The 15,396-nt window shown below is 33.6% G+C and overlaps 1 protein-coding gene across 3 annotated transcripts in view; it reads left to right on the forward strand.

Moving 5' to 3' along the window:
- Vha100-2 (V-type ATPase subunit a family protein Vha100-2) overlaps nucleotides 1-15,396 on the forward strand; it is a 94,499-nt gene that overhangs the window by 57,585 nt on the left and 21,518 nt on the right. For 2 of the 3 annotated variants that reach the window (XM_089632330.1, XM_089632332.1), the window contains exon 2: nucleotides 14,271-14,424. In XM_089632330.1, the coding sequence (XP_089488456.1) occupies nucleotides 14,308-14,424 (117 nt within the window). In that variant the 5' untranslated portion in view covers nucleotides 14,271-14,307. Of the gene's footprint in view, nucleotides 1-1,655; nucleotides 1,769-14,270; nucleotides 14,425-15,396 lie in introns of those variants that run through there. The other variant, XM_089632333.1, reaches the window with a different exon arrangement.

Consider the following 15,396-nt stretch of genomic DNA (forward strand, 5'->3'; position numbering starts at 1 on the left):
AATTCTTTGAATTTTCAAGGATTTCGATGATTTTTTCAGTGTTTTATTAAAGAATATTGGTTTAGAATCACGCGGAGGAGGATCCCGAAGTCCAGGCGTTTCGAAAAAATGAGAATTTTACGCACAGACGTACGCGCGAATCAGAACACGACTGACGCAATCGACGGAAATCGACGATCGGCAATCTTCGTTAAAACACGAATCGACGAAAATCAACGATTGGCACCCAAACGGTTAATGCTAAATAACCATTTTGATTAATTTTTACTACGAATCAGTTTACATTATGATCAGCAAAAAATATGCTTTTAATAAATTGAATCTTTTTCTATGGTTTCCCTTGAGTATAATTAATATAATTATGGCTATATGTATACAATATTATGGCTAAGATTATCTGTGACAGTTTCCCTTGGTTAACATTTTCTTTCTTAAAAAATTGTTTACAAAATAAATAAAAACCACTTGCGCTCCAAAACGAGCGTTTCTAAATTCCGTATGCCAAGCGATTTTTATGCATATTACCAATATTCGTTGTGATATACTCGTAAGGCATACTAAGAATATACACATTTTTGTATTGTGTGAAAGTTTTAGTTCATGAGGTAGGTCACATGCCGATCCCCCTCCCCTTTATCTTACACAATATATTTAGAGATAAAGTGTACTTCCCTCTCTCCTTATTGCTTGACGTATTTAATAAGCAGCTCCTACGAACATCTCCTTTTCCGTAATCATTGATTATCTATAGATTGTATATTTCATATACAATCATCGAAACAAAGATTTTATCTTGCGGGAGTCAAAGTCTGCTTTTGTTTTTGCTTTTTTAAACAAGGTGGGGCAAAAGTAATGTCGAAAAATGCTCTCGATTTTTATTTTTAGTCAGTACCCGAACAATATTTTGACGAACCTGCAGCCATGTGGCAGCTTCGCGGGTATCTATTCTCTAAATATATATATATGTATTATGCCAAATGTTTTTTGTTAGAAAAAAAAAACTTATTTCCCATCGGTGCCTCCTGTGTAGATATACTTGATCTCCCAATACTCCTTCGTCCCGCAAGTTTATTAAATAGAATCGTTTCGGTGGTTACCTTTCTCCCATCCTTGCTACTTGTTACAACCGAGATCGGAAAACACTCTTGTCCAGGCCGTCGCCCAGTAGCAGGTCGCGCACCTACACCAATGATGGAGAATTTCCCTCAAGCCACCGTGGCATCAAGTGCTAAATAGGTTTTATTTTCAAATTTATATCATGTAATTTATTTAGATGTACGTTTTTATATGACAGAGTATTGCACTCACCGCTGTGTTCAGCTGAAATAAACAAACATTATTAGTAATATTATAATCCTGTTTTTGATGGATGCTCCACAAATATTAAGACTTTATGTAGGTCAATTAATCGCAATTGAATAATGCATTATTTGACAGGTGTTATGTTATTGAGTTATCAGTCAGTTATCATTAGGTACTGTGTAGTTTAATCTACATGTAAATTGGCGATATTTGCCCAACAAACGCGTTTACCTGTTACAGCTTTCCCACAATGCGTCAACCGATCATTATCTGTTGGTAAATGTATTATTTTTATTATGTTCTGACGATAAGATAAGCCATTTCAAACATTCTTCATTTTGAAATTTCAAGTCAGTTAGTAGTGTTTACTGATTGTGCGGTGGGGCTTGAAGAATTTATATATTTACCTGTGATATTTATAGTTTTTCAAGGAAAACTAACTCCTTGGTTGTTTCCATAGAAGCAGGTAATTAAAACATTTTATTTAAACTTGTTTGTATCTATGTATTAATTTCGTTTTATCTTGCTTTCACATTCAATAAAAAAAAACTTTATTTTTGAAATACATTTGTCTCTAAATTTTGGGTCCAAAAATGTTCTTTGTCAAATGAAATAATTTTAAATTATTTCAAATTTTAATTTAATTATCTCCACGTTCCGCTGCCTATACCTTGTATCGGGCTAGGATCATTATAAGGACGATTTTAATACCAGAAGTAACTTTCTGTTTTAAAATAATTGTCCATGACTTCGCACCATACGTGACAACTGGTATGACAATGGCATTGTATTTAATAGGTAGTGTTCTATTCCTCTACGGTAGCTTAAACAGTCAACAACTTTTCGACGGAGGCTGCGGAACGTAGACCCCAGAACTTAGACATGCAAATTAAATGGATACTGAATTGAAAGTTAAACATCATGTAATACATTCAATTTTGTAACAATATAATATGCTTTCTTCCACTAAAATAATATATTCTAATTGAATACATTAATTACGTCAGTTTTATGAATCAATTGCATCTAATAACATGTCAGACCTGGTTGTATCACAGTCATCGTCGCCACTATTAAATTCCACGTACCGACTAGGAACACGAGACAAAATGTAATATTTTTCTGCAATACATACACAATCAACTATCAGTCACACTCTCAAACCAATAGGATTCATAATCTGGGAAACAAGTTTGGGGGTACTGTTGATATATTTACTGACTCCATTTATAGAATTAATATATTTTTCATGAATCTATGGCCAAAACTTAGCTTCTTAACATGATTTTATATTACAATATTTCATAATAAATGGGGTAAATTAAACTTTTTGCTTCCCGCATATTTCCTTATTTTTCTCTCGATAGTTGTATTTTTTCAGATTACGTGAAATTTTTATGACCATCGATAATGGACCATTAGATTTTTCAATAAATTACGTTTCAATGAACGCTGAATTTCTCGATATACTGTGTGTCCGGGGGTAAAGTGCCCTAACTTCGGGAGGTGATTCTACGTGATGGTAGAAGTAAACAAGATGAATAAATTTCGAAATTCCAAATTTTTTTTCCCATACTAAAATATTTTTCCATACAAGCACAGACATAGGAATTAAAAGAATATTTATTTCCCATACAAACAATTCATCTTTTTTAACCTAAAAACTACCTTAAAACGTTGTAATTTCGAGAAAAGTTATGTATATTTTCTATTTATAACATTCCCGGGTTACGAATAACCTGACCATCTTTGAAAATCTCCTACTACCACCACTGTAAGCGGAAAATGTTGCTTGTATCGTGATGGAGGACCTAGCCAGCCGAGCCATTAAACGTATGACGCCTGGGTGGGACCCAAACGCGATGCCAACTCAGCCACTGACCAGCCAGGTATTAAGTAGAATCACTCTCCGAAGTTAGCGCACTTTACCCCCGGACACCCTGTATAGCGACATATTGCAGGTGCCTAATTTTTATTACAGTAAATATAATATTAACGACGTAGGAAAAAGTACCCCACACCTAGAATACATAATAATGTACTTCCAAACGTTAATTTTATTTACTTTAAACATGACTCTTTTAATTACCCAGACATTTATTGTAATATTTCGCTATCGGTCTGGTCTTATGCCACATGATTATTTGATAATGATTGATTTATTCCTCCTTTATGACGTCTTAATAAACGTGTTTAATCTCCATTTGACAGTAAATTGTTGAATACTCCATTTTCCGTCTACCTATTACCGAGGCGTTTTCCCGCGTGATCCGCGGCTGCGTTCGCTTTTCTCAGGTGACCCGCCACTACAGACGCCGTGATTCTGCTCCTGAGTAAAAAAGCAACAATCACTCCGCACATTATCAAAATACAATCGTTGAGTTTTCCTTATTTTTTTACTCGGTGGCTTTGTTTTGCTTGTCGTTGAGGTAGGTGGGCGGGTAACTCGTGACAACGGTGATTCGACACGTGATCAACAATGGAGATGCGTTCGCTTTTTATTTAGCATTGTTTACCGCGCGACTACCGTATCGTTTCTAATTAGTATTTATAAGTTGAGAAATATGTCAAATATTCAAATCAGATCGCAATGATGAACTTAAAACAGCTGTTGTTATTAATTGCTATTTAATTCAGCGTTTGGTGTACTGTTTGCTAGCTACTTATTGTCGAATTACGTAAAGTACCTACGTAATAATGATATATTACGCTTGGGATTCAGTAATTCAGTTGTCAGCGTATCTTCAAACATCTGTTTGAGTTGCTGCTATCCGGGTTGCTAATTACACATTTTAAAGGTGTTTTGTTTGAATAGTTAGTTACCGGCGCATCGTTTTGTCACCAAAGCCGAATTATAATAGTTTTTTTCGCCAAATATCGAAGATGTTTATTTAATTCGAAAATTACATTACCTGCATGAATTATTTTAGAAAGAATGGGTGGTTTCGTTAAATGAATTTAACAATCGGTGCAACATTTCCTCTCAATTTAGCGATTGTTCTTCACTCCCACTGTCGGGACTGTCAGGAGTTTCTAAGTTTTCATAATACTTCGTCTTAGAAATATATTTTTTTTATATTGAACCATTCAAATTAATAGACGAGTGTATCAGGAAAGGGGAACAAACCAAGTTGCAAGGAGCGCGGGAGGCGGCGTGTCCGTCCCACCTTCCTCCCCAGGGACTGGCTCTTAAACTGTTGTGAATTTTAAAAATGGCTTAAAACTAATGCCAAATGCCGATCGGGTAGGACCGAGATTTATTTCGTATATTAACTGCTGCAATGTCATCCAATTTTAGAAAAATGCATATATATCTCGGCGCGTATATGCGTGATTGCCACCAAAGATAGTAGTATAAAAAATAATATTTAACTTGATAGAATGCATTGTCATCTACAACAAGTCAACCTGCCGAGTTTCAGTTCGATCGGATGTCGGGAAGTGGGTTAATTTCCACCTCCAAGATTTGCATTCATTCATTCATTCACAAAAACAATAGTACAAATCCAATATGTACATGTATTATGTAAAATGATTCACCCAAAGAGACACTCATCTGTATATTATACAGATGTATAGATAGATACAGTTTATGAAAATGAAACCCTTTTAAACACCACTTGTTATAGATAGATACAGTTTATGAAAATGAAACCCTTTTAAACACCACTTTTTATAGATAGATACAGTTTATGTAAATGAAACCCTTTTAAACTCCACTATTTATAGATAGATACAGTTTATGAAAATGAAACCCTTTTAAACACCACTTTTTATAGATAGATACAGTTTATGAAAATGAAACCCTTTTAGACACCATTATTTATAGATAGATACAGTTTATGAAAATGAAACCCTTTTAAACACCACTTTTTATAGGTTACATGAAAATGAAACCCTTTTAAACACCATTATTTATAGATAGATACAGTTTATGAAAATGAAACCCTTTTAAACACCACTTTTTATAGGTTACATGAAAATGAAACCCTTCCATACACCACTTTTTATCAATAATAATCAACAAGTTTCGGAACCAAAAGTTTCTTATTATATCCTGACAAAGAAACCATTTCATTAAAAATGACGCCACAAAGTAACGGAAGAAGAGATAGTTATTGATTTAAGTTTTACTATTTCAAAGTAATATCCATATGTACTCGATCAATGCACGTCTATTTTTAATATTTTTTAAAATAAATTTTAAATGATGACAATTTTGGTGATTTTCTCTACTACCATGCCCATATTATGGTAGTCGTACATGATTTATGTAAGAATAACAAAATAATATTTTGTAGAACAACAAATAAAACATCAGGGAAAGGGATATGTTATGGTAAAACAAAAATAATATTATTATAGAAACCATATTAAAGTGATTGATAAAAAGATTAATTTCAAAGGCCGCCAATACTTTCACACTTATTATGGTATTCAATACTTACAGAAATGTTTAATATTTTTATACTAACTACATACATTAGCGTCACAACTTCCTGTCAAACTTACAAACATTTGTCATTAAACCTTTGCTTTTCGGAATCATTCTATACATTTTTCATCAGCTTTTCCGTCAGCACTCGTCCATCGTCATCGGCTCGATAGACTTGTTTGTTTAGGCTCCGTAGTAAACCTTCAAAGACAGTTTGAAAGGGAGATACGTAAATGCGAATGTTAAGAGGGAGTGTGCTATTTTCAAAATACGATAATAATTAAGCGAAAATGGTGAAAATATTTAATTAAACACTACTTGTTTGAAATATAGCAAAAATGGTAACCGGATAAATCATCACAATGATAATTCATCACATCTTTAAAAAGTTATATATAGTCATGGAAAGTGATGAAACAAAAAGTTTATTAACTTGGTTAGGTAAGGTTAAAATATTTTTTTTTTCATCGTTTCTAATGACTTTATATCATTTTTTAAAAGTGTATTGAATTGTCACTGTGTTGAGTTATCATGGAACCAGCAAAAATATCTCGAAAATTGCTTGAGTTGCATTTAAAGATACTCTGATGTTATTCTAACCTATAACAGAACATAACATGTTTTTAATAATTTTTACTTTGCGATTTTTTTCTATCGAGGCAATTTCATATAATTACCGTTTCGGCTTTACAAATGTATAGATATTATCTTAAAAAATAACATATGTTACTTAAGACTTTGAAAGCTTAAAGTGTTAAAGAGAAATATTTTATAAATCGGTACTTGTTCGGAATAAGCTTATGGCTTTAAAGCAGTTCTTATTATTATAATGAAAAAGATGTTATATATTCGATTACTACAGAGGCCAAGATGTGTTCTCCTTGCAGTATTTAATTAAAGCATCTGCAATAACACATAATTTAAAACTTCGTAGTGTTTCACCTTAACGTATTTTATTTCAGTCAAATTGCCTTGCACTGGTCAACATTTGTAGTAGTGATCCAGTTAGTGACCGCTCAACCAACCAACCAGCGCTACGAACATTATTTATTTAGCAATGCTCCAATTTATACACAGAGAAAAAAAACAATCGACATTTTACCAAAAAAACTCGTTGAAGAAAAGTAGATTTTGTATTTCGTTGATAACTGATTATGCGTGTTTGGTAATGTGTGGTTATATCGTTTGGATTAATTTCTCCTGTTAATAGTTGTAATAAAACCACCTGAATGATCATTAATTAAAGTTTTTTATGAACAATCCGATTGTTGTCGCAATCAAGACACAGCACGGCAGTCAAAGTGTTCTGATTTTATGTGTGAAGTTGTTTTGAAGGACAGTTTAATGTTGCAGCGATAATAAAAAAATATATTACGACCGGCTCAGTGCTGGTTTTTAATTGCATCTATTTGAATTTGAATTTTGTTTTCGGTAATGAATATCAATGTTTTATAATAACTCTAATAAATAAATAATTAATGCATATCTTGGAAGCGGAAATTAACCCACTTCCCGACTTCCGATCGAGCTGAGATTCGTTTTCGATGACAACGCATTCTATCAAATTTTGGTGGCAATCGCGTACACACACGCGGACATGAAAGCATTTCTCTGAAATCTGATGACATTACAGCAGTTGATATACGAAATAAATATCGGTCCTACCCAATCGGGATTTGGCCCAGTTGTTAGCGCGATTGAATCGTTCCTGGGGAGAAAGGTTCAATCCTCAGTCAAGGCTCAAGCCGGCTCAATAGATGGCCCAAATAAAATAGATGAATGATATTTTTTTTTTAAACTTGTTTTTTGTTTGTTGATTTTTTTAATAAATCCACTTCCTTCAAATTATCAATTACCTAGACAATTTGAAATTGTCAGGGAGGGACAACCAGACATTTAACTGTTAAATTGTTATTGAAGAGGAAGATAATACTAATAAATCTATTTAATTTATTATAGTAATTTTTTTAACTCTTGTGCTTTTTTTATTATTATTTTAATTGTAATTTCTGAAAAATGGATATACTACTTGTAAAAGTCCACTTATATCGACTTACGAAAATACACTTCGTATTTTTTTCAAATTTTACAAATCGAAAACCATATTCCTCTTTTTATAATTCATTATTCATCACCCGAAAAACCGGTTTATTCCAAAAAATACGATGTATCCTTTTTTACTCGCAATCTGAACAATCAACTAATTTAGGTTGTGGGTCTGACTGTGATTGTAATTCTGTTTCAATGAACTCTTATTTGTTTTGAATTTAAGTGTAATTTTCAAAATTGGAACTGATTGTGAAAAGAATTCAGACAAGCGATAACATACCTACCTACCAAAAATACGTGATATAATAATTTAAAAGAAAATTATTTTAATTTTCGTTATCAAAATGGAACTGATGTGTCAAAAATTAAGACGAGCGAGTACCTACCTACAATATGCGCGTAACACGGTGTATAAACATAGGTCCACCGCTTTGCCTCTTCAGTGCTGGACGTATGGACAACATTACGGACGATCCTCTATTGGCTAATTGAACCATTTGACATCGGGATCTTTCTTCATACTGCATACAACACACTGACTATAACACTACCATTAACCAATTATGTATACCACATCTTATTATTGTAAGTTGTTCTTTGGACATGATACATAAAACGAGCAGTTTAGTTTTACATCATGGCATAATCTAGTCATAGCCCAGGGCTATTCGTTAAGTAGCCATGTAAAAAAAAAATCTTTTTTTTGTTTTCTTCAATGAATGAATAATGAATAGATAATTGATTGAATGAAATGGTATCCTGGATGTGAAAATTAACCCACTTTCCGACATTCGATCAAGCTCAAACTCGACAGTTAGACTTTTTTTCGATGACAATGCCTTCTATCTACTCTTGGCTACACTCACGCACACACACGCATTCCTTTGAAATTGGTTGACATTATAATAATTTACAGCAGTTAATATACGAAATATATTTCGGTACCATTCAGTTACGATTTGACTTAAGCGATAGCGCGGTTCACTCATTTTAGTCAGTCCCTGGGGAGGATGGTTCAATCCTCAGTCAAACAAAAAAAACTTTGAAATCGGCAACTAGCCGGCCAAGAGATGTTGCAATTAGGTCGAAAATTGAAAATAGATGCATTATTGAAAAAAAAAATGTTTTACCGGTTGATTTTTGAATAAATTACTTTGATAAATCTGATCTCTACTTTACATTAGTTTATTTGAGATTAAAGTCAGATTGAGAGGTTTCGCAGTCACGGTCGTGCCTTCTTCAAGGCACTAAAACAAAAAAATGGAAAGAAAAAATAACGGATAGTTTAGTAAATTCCTAATATATCGGAACACGTGTTCATGCACCTGCATTTGCCTTGATAATATATAATGACGAAATGCGAGAGTATTAGGTAATTTAGCAGCACGCATTCCGACATCGTGATAATATATTCGTATTTTACTGAAAAAACTTGTCAGGAAACAAATCCATTCATTCGTTGAGGACCTGCAATCACGTTTTTAACCGGATTACCAATAATTTGAAGAGATTCAAATTAGCAAAATCCGCAACATGGCTAACCCAACCGTAACACAATACTGTAATAACCGTAACCCAATACTTAAGAGAGAAAATTTAAAAAGAAAATATAGTTAAGTATATTTGTACGTACGCACTTACAACGAGGTATGTAAGAAAGTGGGAGGAAGAGAGACAAGAGATTTACTTAGAACTTGTAAAACTTGCCATGCAATGTGGAACTACACGTACACGTTAATTTTAATTGATTTTATCAATGATTTCTCTATTTAATGTTTAATTCGTAGAACTCCATTTATTTATTTTTATTTTTATTTAATTGAAATCAAATTTAATAGTACATATAATATTTTCGACAGTTTGAAAATGGCCTTGAAAGCGGCCTTGAAAGCCAAAACAGCTGTAACAATAACAAACACCAAAAAAATACTTGTAGAACTTAATAATTATATTATTAAATTTGATTTTAATTAAATAAAAAAATAAAAAAATGAATTCTCCATTATTACTGAGAAATTTATTTATTTCAAGTGCTTCCAGATTATCAAATCTTTTATTTTGTTATTGATGTATAAAATATCAATCACTGTTTAATTAATTAGTGTAATAAGTATGGTTTTTTTAAATTTATTTTGTGATTAACTACTGATTACATTGATCAGCGATTTCAGGAAAACCATTCTTGTAAAGGCTTCCGAGTGAACATTCAGAGTTGCTTTACGAATAATATAGAACGGGGGCAAACATAAGTGATTTATATAATATCCTAGCTGACGTGTATCCGGCGTTTTTCGGGGTTATGAATGTTTTTCAGTAAAGTTTTGAGTGAATTCTGGTGTACCTGCAAACTGGGTGCATTTTTAAGGTGGCACACTATCGTAAAAATTGAAAAGGCTTTCTTTTTAAAAGTATTTATACTTGATCGTGTCATTTCTGTCTTAGGCGTCCTCGGCTTCCTCGTCCTCTCTAAGCACTCCTGGCACCAATAAGAACAAACTTTGAAATTTTCAATGAAATCGGTCCGGTAGTTTTTGATTCTATAGGGTACCTACCCACAAACGAAGAAACATTCAGTTTAATATATACTCGTACGTCAGAACAGCTTATTTCATTAACCGCACCTTTGATGTTTTAAAGATATTAAAAACATTTATTTTGAGTTATTAGTTATAATTAGCAATCGATATCAAAATACCCAGACTGGAAACACTCATATTATATGTTGAAATTATAAGACTTATCCTTTTCTACTTTTCATATGCACAGGGAGTGCCTTTTGTACATTTACAAGTCAAGGTATTATATAGGGAGACGTTGGGTCGTTTAGCCAGACAGAGAGTTAAGGCGACATAAGACTTTTAATAACGGGGTTTCATAGATCTAGATGATGAATTAGTAACTTCCCGAGAGAACCCTCTAGGAACATTTGAGATTTTAGTAATACGTTCATCAGAAATTATTAAAATAGACCCCACTGAAACATCCATTTTCCAATCCTGCTAGGGCAAAGTCGACCGTAGGTCCGTCCATTACGCCGGGCCGCGCGCCGAATGTTGTTTTTACACGACTGCATCACTTATGTCGTTTAGATTTCCACATTATTTTAGAGGTTTGATAGGGAAAATTCAATCGCAGGTCTGTCCAATACACAGGGCAGCGCGTCGCATACTTTAGTGCACGGCTTCTTTACTTACGTCGTTAAGATTCTGGCTTACGTAGGTAATAATTAACGCTTTAGAATAAAACGCACTTTCAACTCAATGCAGTAATGTGCTGACGTCATTACCAGCCATTAATTAATTAATTAGTGCCCTTTTTCGGTGCTTTTACATAAGAATATTAAGAACAATAATTATTATTACAACATTTTATATTTGTTTAAAGATAAATTAAAGATGTCCACTGGTGTCGTATAATTTTTTCCCTCCATTAGTATTCTGGGCAAAGAGGAATACATATGGTAGTTAGTCCCAGAATTTCTGCGCTGAAATAAATCCTGACTTATAGTATTACGTTGTAGAATCCGGAATCAATTCTAGCAATACCGGACTATCAACTAAACCATTTAGAATTTCATAGAGAAATACCATTATTATTGAATGGTCCCCGTTGGTCAATATGCCTCTGCTAAAACATTACCGCGACTAGACTAATTAATAAACACGGGTCACAAAAATGCCATCTAAAATTACACAGGATGCGTGGTTGAAAATAAACACAACTTCCATTTGGTCAATTTATAAACAATTATTTCGCTGTTGTTTTTTTACCGTTTTTGCAATCTCGATTACACCCAAATCCATTATTATTCCAGTCTGCAAACACGGAAGCTATGAAAACATTAGGCGTGTACCTACCTGCTTTAAAACACTCCGCTTTAAGGCAGACATCTATTGACTCTTTCATACATGGGTAATTATATCGGTGACTCAGTTTTATGGTAACTAGGGATCTCACCTGTGTTGAGTACCTACTTGAGCGTGCAGTTCTCCATTCTTGTTAACCAAGAAGGTCAGTAGATTTTAGGTCAAGGCTGTCTCTCGATCTTCAGATCATTTTAATGTTCTTATAAGATCAGAACATTAACTGATATACCTGTTAAACTTGTTAAATGTAATTATATTATTTATGAATCTTTTTCATCTCGCAAGTGAGTTTGCCGACAGGTAATTTATTTTGTAATGCTTTGTAATTCTCCGAATTCTTGCAATTCTTATAATTCGGTTGTAATAATAATAAATGCAATTAGTAAAGCGCGATTTTCGTGAAACATTAATGTATTAATAATTGAGGGATTGATGGTGAAATTTCATCTCAAGAATCTTATCTGGATTACTAACGTTTTATTTAAAATTTCAGGGATTTTCTGCATTTAATTTTATTCTTGTAGTCTTTAGCTTTTGCATTTTTTGTTTGCATAATTTTTGTAAAATTAGTCAAATAAATTAAAATTACACAAAAGCTGGCAATATGTGACATGCAACGACGTATTATTAAGGTACCCACTATAATATGTGACGTGCAACGACGTATTATTAAGGTACCCACTGTAATATGTGACGTGCAACGACGTATTATTAAAGTACCCACTATAATATGTGACGTGCAACGAAGCATTATTAAGGTACACACTGTAATATGTGATATTCAACGACGTATTATTAGAGTACCCACTATAATATGTGACGTGCAACGAATCATTATTAAGGTACCCACTATAATATGTGACGTGCAACGAAGCATTATTAAGGTACACACTGTAATATGTGATATTCAACGACGTATTATTAGAGTACCCAATTTTTTTTTTTTTTTTTTAATATTTACTCCACACAGGAGGCCCTGAAGAAAATAATTTCCCTCAGGGCCTATGTCATCTTTGGGGATGCTGTGTGGAGGGTCTTTTTGTGGAGAGGAAGGAGTGAACATGGGTCTTGAAGAGTCCCATGTTGTAGGAGGGAGGAAACACAGAGGCCGGCAGTTCGTTCCACAGCCGAGCTGTTGAACTTAAGAACGAATCGTAGAAGCGACCCGTTCCCACTATAATATGTGACGTGCAACGAATCATTATTAAGGTACCCACTGTAATATGTGACGTGCAACGACGTATTATTAAAGTACCCACTGTAATATGTGACGTGCAACGACGTATTATTAAGGTACCCACTATAATATTATGATGCCTCGTCTATTATTGTATGAAATAATTTTCCAAATCAAACTAATAAAATATACACAAACTACCTTGTAATTGTTGTACGTATTCATGCGCGAGCCGAACTGCCGAGCTGAACCTCAACTTACGTGAAAGGAACGTAGCAACCCCAAATGGCGCGAAACTCCGCTTGCAGTTGCTTCGTTCCTTTCCCGTAATTCGTGGCTCGGCTCGCGTTTCGGTTCGCCATACATGTATCATTACACGTCATGCATGCAAATTGTAATTAAATAATCCCGTGTTAGCCTGCATTCATTTACGGCACGATCAAATAAACCAACTAAAGTTAAAATAAAAGACGAGTAGTCAACATAAAAATACCTTCATTATTGTTTTTTTTTCGATACTAAACAAACAGTGGAAAAACCTCATTGATTAGTTTGTTGACTAGATTAAATATTTGACTTAAGTTTTCTAATGCTCGCGGTGACGTAATTGTTTTCTAATTGTCACTCTGGCTTAGGATAAGTCGCAGTTAGATATCACTTTTCAAAATCGAACTTTGTACTGATAACTAGACAGCTATTCAAATTTTAATCACTTAAGAAAGTATTGGTTTTCAAGATTGGTTACCATATTATTTGTCAAGCAAATTCCAGTTTAGAAAGTTATTTTTAAATCATACATTCAGCCAAATGACATACAAATGTTATTTTGTTGTTTGAAATTAGCAGAGCTATTTATTAATGCTGACCCATTGTTTCTAACATTTTATTTTTTCAAATGTTGCATTGTAACGAAAACAGTTTACAGTTCTTTTTCGGAACATTTTAATAGAGATATAGATTTAAATAATGGAGATGTTACTGTGATTTTTTCCTCATTATCACGGTAAATCACGGGATAGTCTTAATTCTTGACAAATCAGTTCAAATTTTAAAATTTACAGTTAAAATAATTAACTATAGGTAGGTAAGTATATAAGTTAAATTTGAGTTCATTGAACTAGATTTTTCTCTCATTTTTCATTTGAGAGTTGTTAATTTTATCTTTAAGGTTAAACATAACGTTCGTTATAATCTATGCGTTGATGGATGGCGTTATTTTAATTATTTTATTAAAATACAGTTTTGCAAGTTATGCTTTAAATTATTAAGAAGAATTATTTGTTTGCTCCTGTGCATTAAATTAACGCCATCTATGAACACATATATAAAAATCTCAGTGCCCTGTTGTTTTTAGTATTTAAGTCGTCCTAGAAAAAATCCTCATCTTTTCTGTTGAATTGTGTTGTAGCTTTTATCTAATTATTTACTTTCTTATTTCCAGTATTGTTGGTGAAGGAGGAGATTGACGTGCTCCAATCATGGGGGCCTTATTCCGGAGTGAGGAGATGGCTCTCTGTCAGCTCTTCATCCAACCCGAGGCGGCGTACACCTCGGTGTCAGAGCTGGGAGAGAATGGAACTGTGCAGTTCAGAGATGTAAGTATCTAATAATTAATTAGTTTTTTAAGATGACACAATACTCTAAAATAATGTCGGAATCTTATCGGCTTAAGTGAAGAAGCAAATATGCGACTCGCGGCCCTGGTGTATTAGACAGACGGTTGAATTTCCCCTAGCAAATCTCTAAAATAAAGTGGAAATCTTAACGACATAAGTGATGAAGTCGTGTAAAAACAATATTCGGTGCATGGCCCAATGTAATGGACGGATCTACGGTCAAATTTCTCCTAGCAGGCCTAGGAAATTGATCGTTCCTTGGGGTTTATTTGAATTATTTCTGATGAACGTATTACCAAAATCTCAGATGTTTCTACAGGAATCCCTTGGGATATTACTTATTCATTGTCTAGAAAAATAAAATATGGTGCTTACCGCTAATTTCATAGTTGAAAAACATTTGATAAAATTTTCAAACCATTTTACATAACATATTTAACCTTCCAGCGGGCGCGCTGTCGTAAAATTTACGACAGACGCGCCTTATCGCTTCCCCCACTCTTTCCACTTAGTTGTAAGCATCGAGCTTCGAGCTATGCTAGAGTCAAATCAAATGTCAAACATTTACCGCAAGATATAAATGTTTTTCTCAAAGTGAGTTACGGTAGGGCAGTTGAACCGATGACAAAAGAAGAAAACATAAGCTTCCAAAACGCCGTGTTTGTCGGTTATGTGCACTGGATAAGAAAAAATCCTCAGCATCAATGAAGTATTGCCGTTGCCAGTCCTTTACATGCAAGAACCATTCTTCAGTTGAGGTGGTTTGTAACAATTGTAAGGATGGGAATATTGATTCTGACTAAATAGGTCGATAACAAATTTTGTTTTGAAATATTAAAATGTTTAGAGTGTTGCTTCGTTTTTTTTAAGAAAGTCAAATTTCAAAGTACTGCCTATTATCATTTTTCATTTCCTTAAAAAAATTCCCTAACATTTGTATAAAGAAAACAC

The sequence above is a fragment of the Hesperophylax consimilis genome, chromosome 6, assembly GCF_061612785.1.
Source record: "Hesperophylax consimilis isolate HC1 chromosome 6, BYU_Hcon_1.0, whole genome shotgun sequence".
In the NCBI taxonomy this organism is placed as follows: domain Eukaryota; kingdom Metazoa; phylum Arthropoda; class Insecta; order Trichoptera; family Limnephilidae; genus Hesperophylax; species Hesperophylax consimilis.